Source organism: Melopsittacus undulatus, chromosome 1, assembly GCF_012275295.1.
Source record: "Melopsittacus undulatus isolate bMelUnd1 chromosome 1, bMelUnd1.mat.Z, whole genome shotgun sequence".
Lineage (NCBI taxonomy): Eukaryota > Metazoa > Chordata > Aves > Psittaciformes > Psittaculidae > Melopsittacus > Melopsittacus undulatus.
The window spans coordinates 107,981,714-107,993,891 of NC_047527.1; the positions used below are offsets into that span (position 1 = coordinate 107,981,714).

Below are 12,178 nucleotides of genomic sequence, written 5' to 3' on the forward strand. Positions count from 1 at the left end.
ATTTCAAATCACCTAACTACTCCTTTCCCAAGGTGGCCACCTCTGGCTAGCCAAAGAGTGGGGTTTTAGCACCATGCCTGCACATCTGGTATTTACATTTCCATTAAGAAGAACTCTTATCCAGCAGAGTAGCATCATTAAGGTTTCTCTTGCATGTTCCCTTATAGTATCTGCTTAACAGATGTCTTCCCATGGTAGTATCTACAGAAAGTTTCATCCATAAGATTTACAAATCCTCGGTTCACTCCTTTCTCAAGAGTCAGGCTTGAAGGAACTGAAGTCATACAGACAAAAATTTGGTCTGAATGACTTCCAAAGAAAAAGATAACTGTCAGTGTTACGTGAAATGTACCCTTTTTTGTATAGAAAGGTCAATTCAGGCTTACACTATGGACATGGTCTGTACACAGTCTGTACAGAGCTGCTTGGTCTTATGTCAGGTAACTTGAAGCACTGTTTGAGGTTTAGTTAACAAGAATGATCCTGACACATATGTTGACTAAGAAGCAGAAACTGTGACAGCTGCATGACTTCAAAGCATTTCCTCCATCAAACATACATATTTGCGTCACCTCCTCTTCCCATCTTTTCCAATATTCTCACATCAGAAGATCACAGGCAGAACATCTGTTTCCAGTTAAGGCTCTCTTCATTTGTGCAACTGGAGTTATACAATTTATCCCATTTCATGAAAATCAAAAAGAACCAATGATGCAGAGCACATTCACACAGGGACAGAGTATGTGCACTGACAGAGCCCATGTCTGACGAGAAACAAAGAGGTGGAGGAATACTTTCCAATGGAAGTTTGGAAGCACATGTAAGTACATGTATTTGAAAAGTTTCTGGGAACTCAGAAAGTATCCCCACAGTATTATACTTGAAGGAAATGCAGCTTTTTCTCCCAAACAAGATAGCTTTTCTGGTTGTCAGGGCAGAGAAATGCAGAGTTAGAGCTGTAGCTTTCCCCATCAGCTGGGCTTTTCTGTATTGATGTCCAGATGACAGACAGTATTTTAAACTAGGGTCCCATATTTTAAGTTAACATTCCCCCTAAGAACACATAAGAATTTTAAGGTTGTCAGATAACTATTAGTCAAGCCTTATGGCACTTGTTTTTGTATTTATTTGATTAGAAATCTATGTAGCCTTTATTTTGGATAGAGGTCACTGATTTTCAAAGAGAAATATATTTGAAGTATATATAAAAGACATTATATGCACCTACAGGACAAAAACTTTGCAGTGAGCTGCTTAACTTTATATTAAATTTATAATCATAGGTAAGCACTGTGTGATTTCCATTACATAAACTTTCTGAGCTTTGGGATGTGCTTGATTTTTATGTATGTATAGATCCAAAACATGTATTACAGACAAAGCAGCGCTTAAACAACTTAGACATATATACAGCGCTGATGCAAAGATGGGCCAGAATATTGGGTATTTTTTACATATTTCACTGGTTTGAATTCTAACTTTAGGAATTACCCAATACAATTGTGATACTTTTGCCAAACTAGAGATTCTTCCTGTAGGTTAGTACAGACACCTCAGCATCCTAAAGGTGAGAGTAAATATTTAGAAGATATCTATATTAAACTAGAATTTTGGCCATAATAGAGCAGCAGCAGCTGCCAAATTAAATACACAGTATAATATTAGAAGCATATAATAGCTTATGTAAATTATCTAAATTATCCACAAAGCTGAACCTTTTTATCATATCCCTTCTCAGGACGGCATTACAGTTCTTAAATTGGAAAATTCTCCCTTTGATTCTCTGAGGCACTTTGGAGGTCAAATCCTAGTGGATATGAGAACAGTGAGCATTTTTTTTTCTGTTGTTGTTGTCATTAAAGGTCTTTACTGTTGCCCCTTAAATATGTATTTACCAAAACTGGCATCTTCAGAGTATAGCAGTATATCCTTACATATTTACAGATTTCTCTCTTGCAGGCTGATCTGTCTGTGGAAAGCAACTCCCTGGCCCAAGCAAACATCACACCATGGGAAAATATGTTCTTTGTGATCAAGAAGACATTGTCTTCAGTAACTGATGAGCTTCAGAGAATGGGATTATTCTTCTCCCTCACCTTCTCTCCTATCAAAGAGGATTATTCATCTAGGATCACTGGCATACTGTCTCTGAAATAGCAAGGCTATCTTTGAGAATACTTGAATCTATTACCTCTTAGAATGGAATTAAACACAAAATCCACCTACATGGTTTGAAAAGAAACAAAAGAACTATTTAATTTCAAATCCTTGCAGAAAGCAGCTCACCCATGAAGAAATACATCTTACAGTTATCAACTGTTCAGCTTCTCTTACATTTCCAGTGGTTTTAGCAATGACTGATGGTAACCCTAAGATCACAGTCTCAATCTGTTAGCAGATATCACTCATATTTGGTATCCAAATGACCTTTACATTACAACATCAAAACTGCTGTCCAAATAGAGATGCTATTTATGATATCTTATTATGAGAATGAATGAAAATATGCATATACTGAGGTAAGCTTAACTGCTTCCTTCACAGGAGACACCTTTCTAGTCAACAAGAAGGCAAAATAGAACAAGTGAAAGAAGGTGAATTTCCTTCTTCCGCAGAATACTGCCATCTTAATTTAGCTCCATAAATGCTGTATTATTTACTGTGAACTCAGTGATTATAAAAGAAGACACACTGTGCCAGATTTAAAATTACTGAAATGTCACATTATAAAGAAGCTATATTTAAAGACACATTAAGACTTGGTGTGTGAGTAATGCAACCTTTCTGAGTTTGGATAAATTTAATTCTCTATGCTATAATTTCCTCTAGCATTTCAAGATGAAGTTACAGAAAATAACCAAATGCAATGATTAATGTGTTCAGAAGTGTATATGTCTCTAAAATAAGGTTCTAGGCTATTATTTTAGCATGAATTTTAAGAATACAATACAAATTCTACCCCTGACTGCAATTCAGTGATTCTAGATCATGGTGAGAGGATTACTTATCTGAAAATACAGGTTCTACACCAAGCTATACTCATAGCAAAAAAAAAAAAAAAAAGGGGGGGGATACAGACTACTGTTTCAGCACATAAAATCAGGAACATTTAAGATTCTTTCATGAACCTCATTATATATACTTGAAAAGGAATGATCAGCTTAGGAACAGTCACACAAAACTGCATTTCATATGGGTAGTAGACCAGTACCAAGGTTGCTTTATTCTGCTCCAATACAGATTCCAACAGATTTTCAAGTGAGACAACCCAAACTATACAGCACCAGCAAGAATATAGCCAAAGCAGATGCCTCATGTGATAAACAGCAGTTCCTGAAGAATGAAGGGAAAACAAGCTTTGCTTTCCACATGCCTAATCAAATAGCTGCCTCATTTTCCTGAAGACTAACGTCAATGGCACAATATTCTGAAATAATTAATCTCTGTGAAGCTTATCCCTAATAGAAAGCCAGCTTTGACTTTCTAGGGTCTTTCCAAAGTATGATATAAACAAGCTACTAATAATAACAGCTCCCTTCTCCGAAGGTATACAGTCGTCTTTCTCAAGGACTATAACAGCAAGATATTCCAGCCCAAGTATTCTAGATTCAACTAATGGCAGAAAAAAAAAAAAATTAAGAGGACATACTGTTAAAGTGAATTATCAAATTCACTCAAATTATGTAATTAAGGTGGCACATCAATAGGGGAAAAACTTCCATGGAAGAAGTCCCTAATGTGGCATGCACTGATTTTTCTTACTGATGGATCCTAAGGAAACCCTTAGTGCTGAGTAATTAAGTCTTGCAACTGCACATTTTAAGGAATTTGTGAGCCATATACCGTATACTAACCTATATGTGTTTGAGCCATAACATCAGCTAGTCTGTGTGCAGCACCACTGCCTCCACTTTGTGTCGAGGAGGAGGAAGTGGTTGACGTGGTAGAGCCATGGATCGCTTGACTGATCCAATGTTCCATGTTTATACTCCCTTGACTTGAGGTGGGAGTTCCCTGGGAGTCGCCCTGTACGGAGCCTTCATCTTCTGAACCAGAAGAAGTATCTAGTAATTAAAAACAGCCTGTTAACTTGCAGTGCTTTCAGGTTTTCTTAACAGAAATACAGCATGTTCATATTACAAATCTAAAGATAACTGCCATTAAGCAAAACTCATGAAGGTCGACAAACATAATAAGAAAAGTCTGTAACACTGAAAGCCCTGAAACAAAGTCAGTTGCACACTGCACTGAGAGATCTTTCCTGCTCTAAGGCCATGGCTTGGGTATTACTGTACAAAAAATTAGGACAATAAACAAATCTTCCTTTATAATTTGGCTTGAGAATCTTCTGAAGATCTCCAGCCATGTATTAACAGCACAGAATACCAAAAATAGTTTCCCCAGATGATTCCACAGTGTGGAGAGTACACCTTTCAGTGAGAAATGGGAGTCCTGCCTGGGTGCAGCAAGTACAAGACTGCATGAGATGTGGAGCATTTTCACAGTCTAGTAAATAAAAGAGCAGATAAATTTGGAAAGGAATTGCACAAATAATTGTAAAGATGTAACATTACAGTGTTAGGAATAAACCAGAAACTTGAAAGGAACTCTGGCTCACAAACAGTATGACTAGCTGGCCATAGTTAGGTCCTTGTAAGACCAAAAGGACCAATGCAAGTTGAGGAAGCATAAAGAGAAAAGCAATTATGAGAACTACCCCTATTGACATTCCAGCCATTAAGTTCACCTTCTCTTCAAACACTCTTCAGCATTATGCTCAGTGTGCTTCAAATGACATCTCCATTACTCTCTATGCCTGCAGATTATTAGCCTTTAGCAGCACAAAGAACCATTTTTTAGATTATCATAAAACACAGAGAGAGGCTCACCTGGAGGTGTGTAGGCATCCATTGATGTTTGCACCACCAATGAACGTCGCTTGGAGGGCATGGGGACTGCCATTTTCCTTTCTTTATGTTTAGCAAGGGCTGCCTGAACTGCTTCTGTGTGGACATCTGGAAGGAAAGAGAGATTTCAAGTTAGAGATTTCAAGACAGACATGAGCTGTTTGTTTGTGCATTCAGTGCACCTGTATGCAGGTTTGGTCAAATGCCAGCTCGGCTGACAACACATATTGCATGATGAAAGGCCAGGAACGCATGGGATCTCAGAGGAACTGCAGGAGCTCTTCTCACTGTAGAAAAAGCAGCTATAGTGAAAAGTGCTGTACCAACAAACAAGCCCTTTGAGCTGGATGATATTCCCAGAGCAGCGCTGCAGTATTTGCAGAGCAGGAACACGGCTTCCCCAGAGTAAACCACTGTTTAACCAAGAGCTGTTACTTCACCAGCCATCACTCTTTCCTGTGGAAGCATGGTGTACTAAAATTGCCTGTTTTTTAAATCAATGGGGTTTCCAATATATACTAAAGTCACACAGACTATGTGAACAGAAACATTTGCTTGAAAGGTGAGAAGTATGTGAAATGTCACAACAGAAATGGCAGCAGTTCCCCTACTCCCAAATCACAGAATCACAGAATGATTTGAAAGGGACCTTAAAGCTCATCCAGTTCCAACCCCTCCTGCAGGGACATCTTCCAGTAGGCCAGGTTGCTCCAAGCCCCATCCAGCCTGGCCTTGAACAGTGCCAGGGATGGGGCAGCCACAGCTTCTCTGGGCAACCTGTGCCAGTGCCTCACCACCCTCACAGGGAAGAATATATTCTTTATACCTAATTTAAATCTCCCCTCTTTCAGTTTAAATCCAGCCCCCCTTGTCCAATCACTAAATGCCTTTGTAAAAACTCCCTCTCCATCTTTCTTTAGGCCTCCTTTAGGCACCAGAAGCTGGTCTAAGGTCTCCCCTGAACCTTCTCCAGGCTAAACAACTACAGCTCTCCCAGCCTGTCTCCAGAGCAGAGGTGCTCCAGTCCCTAATCATCTCTGTGGCTTCCTCAGGTCTTGCTGAAGCAGGTCCACATCCCTCTTGTGTTGAAGGCCCCAGGACTGAATGCAGTGCTCCAGGTGTGGCCTCAGTGAGGTCCCACTTGAGTGAGACCTGCTGGACATGCTCCTTCTGATGCAGGATCCTCCTCCTACTTCCATCACTCAGCATTTTTCACAGAAAAGTATTACGTAAGGTTCGCCTGAGGTGGAATGATAAGAAAAAGCACCCTGAGCACAGACCTGGTGCTTCACAGGCAGACACTTACACACAGCCCACACCAGCCTGGTCCAAAGCATGCAACAGATCCCTTCTCTGTGGGGACATCCCCAGTGAAGGGCTTCTCTACCTTTCACAAGTATATACAGCTGCCTGCCTCCCAAAGTTTGAAAAAGGCCATTTATCATGTCTAAAAGGCGTTAATGACGTGCTTTGATAATGACTTTTTTGTGTGTAAATTCTTTAATTGCTACCATAACTATAGACTGAAGTAAGTCTGCCTTTAGTTTACTACCTTGCACTGTTGTCTGTGCGTTTAGAACAAGAAACACACGAGGAGACTGTGTGCAAAACACATGGCAACCAACAAAAGTCACTTCTCGTTTTTGACCCACTGGCTGCATATTGACTCTGGCACACAACCGCAAGCACATTAGATGTTGCCTTTTAACCAGTCACTGTTATCAGCTGTAGAATATGCAGCAAGTTGGGTGCCTAATTTAGCTATTCCCATTTATGAAGTAGGAGCATAGTGAAAACAGGTTTAATCCAGAGTGATCTCACTTCTGCTGCTGCTGAATCTGTTTGAAGATCACCCTTGTGGGCTGGGTTGGCAGCACGTAGCCTGTTTCTTTCCTACTCCTGCATTGATGTAGTGGCAGCTCTGAACGGGCAATGTTCCGTGAGAAGATCAACAGGAAATAGAAGAGTATATATGTCTTTAAATAAGAGCTGCTGGTTGGATCACATCAGTAAAAGTAACTTGTAAATAACAACTGGGAAGGATGACTAGAAGCATTAGATGATACACTCTGCTCATAAGCTGCAATGTCTCATTTTTAATAATGGTGTTCCCTGTCTACTGCCAGGGTTTAAGCACCTCTCAGTGAAAGACTGCAGGGAAGAACAGGTCTAAGAAAACAAACATTATCAGCTGCTTCTGTGAGTTGTTTTCTGCTTTTGTTTTAAATCATGAAGAGGATGAGCATGTCAGCAAAAGCAAAGCAAGAGAAGCAAACAGCAAAGCTGGAAAACCATATCTAAAAGATAAAAGAGCCATCCAGGTGATGAACCAAAATGGAGGAAGACTGCAATGCTAACATCAAACCAGAAACAATTTATCTTCTGTAGAGTCTATGTGAAAAGTAACAGACTAAGAAAATAAACAATGTAAATCTTTATGTAACAGCATGTCCTCAGAATAAATCCCTACCTGCTCACCCCACACCTGAACATGCTCCCTAAGAGTTTGTGTTTCTTATCGAACAAATGGTAAATTCTTGGTTTTAATTCAAAGGATAACAATTAGATATCAAGCATTAAAAAGGAGCTTTCCCTTTAAAAAACCCAAGCAAAATAAACCCCCAAAACCAACAAAACTCTACAGCAATTTTTAGAAGAAAATAAATTTTGATGATCAAGACAGGAGGAATCATTTTATTTTGTGTGTTATTGTACATAGGATTGGTTTTCACTGTAAGTGTAAGCAGGGAGATGCGGTGTAACTCAAAGTGTTTTAAAGGAGAGATGACAGAAAATCATTATTCAATTGCTTCGTGACAGCTGGACACTGAATCATCATCACTTGTGAATTCTTTGATTTCTTTTTTGATAGGTAAACTCATCACCTTAATTAGAAAACATTCTGCAGGGTTTTGACTTTCAAATGAGTCCACAGGAGTGCAGGAATTTAACTGTTTTCTTAACAGAGCACATGCCTGATAAGTTTATCTGTAATGGGTTACTGTGGAATAAATCGAACTACAGGTTCCTAAAAAATCCCAAAATAAATACCACGAAACCCCTACAGGAAATGAAAAACAATGGAAAGATAAGAAACTGAATAAACAAGAGGGAAGCTGACTGAGGAGAAGGAACATGCACACCTGCTCCCAGCCCAGTCTACAAGGTCAACTCTTGGGAAGGCATTACTCAGAACATGGAGGTCTCAAAGAAAACAGAACATGTGTCTAGAAAAGGCTGATGACTGCAGTCCCAAGGTGGTCCAGGGACTATCAGTGGGAGCTTACAAGCTTTTAGGGGGAGAAGAAAAAGAAAACTGCAGAAACAATCAAGCATGGATGAAAAATCTTTTCACAATGTTCTCTCCCAGGAGTGAAACTCTTGGCTACCTGAAGTGTCCCTAAGCACATAAAAAATAGCTAAGAATACGTTGTGGCCTATATAGTTTTTATATAGGCTTCTTTTTTGAATGAAAGCCTACTGATGGGTTCTGAAGATGCTCTTCAACCTGTTTTGGCAGTCTTCTATAGAGTTGGAGTTGTTAAGCTCATGAAAAGCATTCAAGCCATTCATACCTAGAGTCTAAGTCTCAAAGTATTGAGAAATCACAGGGGATGGAAAGCCAGACTGTCACTTAAGCGTCAGGTATGCATTTTCCAGACACGTGCTTTGCTTTTCTCTAAGTTTTAGCTTTGCTTTTCTGAGCTACAAGACATCTTTGCTGATGTATCACAAGGAACGTTAACCAAAATACAAATAATAACCTTTTTATAGCTTTATGCAGCATGGGTTTAAACCTAAATCAAAATGGAGAGTCCTCAGCAAAGTTTGACCCTGATGATTTGCTTCTCATCAGTTTGAGCAAAAGTCTTTGCCTTTATCTCAGTGAAAGATAGGCTATGGTGTCCACTGTATTGCATGCAGGTGTCCTGTCTTCTCCCCCTACTTGATCACAATTTGTCCCTAGCAGTTACTGAAAAAATATAAGGAGACTTGCAGTAGAAATTTAGACAGTAGTAACTGGAAGCTTCTTGTTCACTAAACAAAGGAAACCACATTTGTGATACACACTGTAACAAGGTAAAATGAAGATAATAAGCCATATCCAAGCTTCTCTGGGACAGAAAACTATCTTTCCCCTCCCCCCCCATCTCATCAGCACAAAGCAGTTTGTGTTCTCCACATATCAGACAGAGCATCAGCAGGGAACATCACATTAGAATCTCAAACCATCTCTGGCAGGGTGATGCCCCTTGCCTTGCAGGTCTGACAAAAGGGTCTGAACTGTCTTCTCAATCTACTCTGGCACACTCAGGCTAACTGAATTCATCACATTGTGATTAAGCATTGCTTTAAAACATGTTATTTCTTGTTAAATTTTCCTGAAAAAAAATCATTCAAGTACAAAGATTTTGTCCTGAAACACCATTAGGAGATTTCATTAAAAAAAGGAAAAAGAGGTATCAGCAAAAAAAACCACCTCTCTTCTCTTTCCTCATAGTGTGACATGTTACAATTTCTCACCTACTATAAACTTCTGATAGGGTTTCAAACATAGATATACCTTTATTTAATTGCACTCAAACCTTCTGGAAAAAAGTTCCAAGTCTAAGTGGAAAGAAAATGCTTTTAGGTGAAATATTCTTTCATGTAGAAGTCTGTGACATTCTAACTACTGTGTTACAGCTGATAAAACGAATCTAGGTCCTGACCCTTTAAAGCACTCCTATAGGTAACAAAACCTTTATAGTCTTCCCACCTGGCTTTTCCACAAGAAAGGCCCAACAGAAGATCTAGAGAATAGCATAAAATATCCTCTATTTACAGTACCAATGTGCAGTTCCTTATCTTCTATTGTCCTCCTCTGTTTCAGGTTGGCCAATGATATATTGAATCCAATTTGTAAGCTTGTATTTAAGGAATCAATAAATGGGAAAGAGTACAGCAACATGCTTGGGAAAGCTGTTTAACCCATGTTGTTGCTATCAACCTGGTTTTCAGCATTCAACCTGACATGTATTTCTTGATATTTTCAGGCTGCCTGATAATACTTAGCAAACTTCAGACAAAGCAGCTCTGTCTCCAGTTTTTTCTCTGTTGCATACAGTCATTTTTATTTGTTTTTTCTCTCCCTTCACTTTCTATGACAGGATATAGAGGGTAAGCATAATTCTGAGAGCAAAGTCAGTAAGTGAAATACAAAGGAAGTGCACTGTAAAAACAAACACATGGTAGAGAAAGTTCCCCTTCAAACAGCTAACAATCTATTAAGCAAGAGATGAGGCCTCAAAACAAGAGACACAGAAATTAGAACTTGCATAGAGAATAAGGGTCCATAAGCTAAGACTCCCAGAGTGATGACCCATAGCTTTGACCACTGTACCGTATAATCGGAAACTCTCATCTATTGCAAATAGAAGTAAAACCCTCATTCCATCAGCAGGAAAAGTTACCCGGGTTTCCCAGGAGATGCTATGGTTAGTGCAGTCACTCTTTTAATCTGGTTTATCTCATAACTTGGCACAATGCTGTGCTCCTTGTTTAACTGAAAGGCTTAGGAAAAAAACCAAACCAATCCACCAACATACATTACTATACAGCACCAGCTTGTATACACCATGTTCTCCATGGTGGTTCTCCACCAGCCTTCTCTCTCAGTGTGATCTAATGGCTGCATGTTCAACATGTTTCCATGGGCGTTTGACTCCCCATAGAAAAGGAAACAAGGCCACCTCTCTGTTTCTATGGAACAAAGTGACATCCTACCTGTGCTGGCATGCTGCTCTGATGGGATCCCCTGGCACAACAAAGCAGCTGGATACTGGTGGTTCATGCACAACCCAGCTGGAGGGATGAGCCTGTGCTCATTGAAATGCATGGAGATGTGGGAGGGAGCAGCCTATTCTCAGGAACTTGGTGACAGAAGATATTAGGGAGATAACTGTAGGGAGGTAACTGTATTAACTGTGGATAGGTGGGCACTGTTCAAAGGTTAAATAATAATGCCCAGAAACACACAAGCAAACACTGTTAATTACAGACTGGTCATACTGTTGATTTCCTGTTCACAGTGTTCTTTAAACATTTGTTCCTTACATGGTGTATGGCCTGGAACCTAGTCTTTCTCTGGAGGACTCAACAATTTTTTATTTAGTCAAAAGACGTGTAGGCAAGCAGAAAGAGAGCCTGGCCAGGAGTTTTAGTCTGGTTTGTAGTGGCTCTGGGATACAAAAACTTTCTGCTGAACTTTTACAGAAGTATTTTCTAAAGAACATACTTTCTCTCTCCTTGCACAAACATATGCTACTTAGAGCTAGTGGTGACTTTCCTCTAAGACAAGCTGTCCTCTCCTAGCCAAACACTTTGGGGAACACAATATGTATGACCCTTTTGGACTCAGATGAGCTCCACAAGCAAATCAGTCTTCCTTTCCTGAAGCATGAAAGCAATCGTATGATGAACAAGGTCAGCCATATCCTAGTTCACATATGGAGCCATGCTGTGGTATCTCTTCTTTCTCTACAGCTGCTATAAGAGTCCTTTTCTGAAGTGTGCATTCTCATTTGGCATGGAGCTTAATCCTGACTCGATCTTTCCTTTACATCCCATGAGCCCCAGGGATGCCACATTCTTTACTTGGGCCAGATACAGGGTCCTTGAAAGCTCTGAACTGTAACTCAGACACGTGAAATATGCTGCATATTCCTAGTCCTCCCACAGACTTCTGCTGCTTTAGCAGGATGAGTTTGCTCCTTTTTGTTCTGCTCTTCTTTTTTAAAAACCAAAAACCTATTCAACAAATTACAGCTGCATTCTTTCTCTGTGTGGACAGGTTGTTAAAATTCTTTTCCAATATAAGTTTAATATGCCTCAGCGGCTTCCTTTATTCTGTAGTAGCTACATTTGTTCCATAGGCATGTCAAACACTCAACATGCTGCAAGCAAAGTAATGCCTCCTCACGGATCAGGGATCTGGGTGTTAGGTCTGCATGGATCACGAAACAGGGTGCTCCTCCCATGTAAGCATCAGCTACATTAAAGTTTCCACATTACAAAACTGTTCCTTGCACCACTCGCATAGAATGCCTCAGCACACAAAAGAAAAACAGTGCTTTCTTTTGTACTTAAATCAGGTCTTGCAGTTGTGTGTCACTTAGTTCTTTTGCATCTAATTTATCACGTGGCCCTGTTTCTTTTTAAGACAAGAAATTAGACTGGCTGTAGACAGGAGTCGTGCATTGCTAGAATCAAGATAGCACAAGTCTTTTTCT

General features: G+C 39.8%; 1 protein-coding gene across 1 annotated transcript in view; it reads right to left on the bottom strand.

The window, feature by feature from the left end:
• The window catches only part of DIP2C (disco interacting protein 2 homolog C), a 230,050-nt gene that overhangs the window by 111,003 nt on the left and 106,869 nt on the right, over nucleotides 1–12,178 (bottom strand). Inside the window, exons 4-5 of the mRNA XM_034061370.1 lie at nucleotides 4,890–5,015; nucleotides 3,855–4,064 (exon numbers count right to left, since the gene is read on the bottom strand). Of these exons, the coding sequence (XP_033917261.1) occupies nucleotides 3,855–4,064; nucleotides 4,890–4,962 (283 nt within the window). The 5' untranslated portion in view covers nucleotides 4,963–5,015. The remainder of the gene's footprint in view (nucleotides 1–3,854; nucleotides 4,065–4,889; nucleotides 5,016–12,178) is intronic.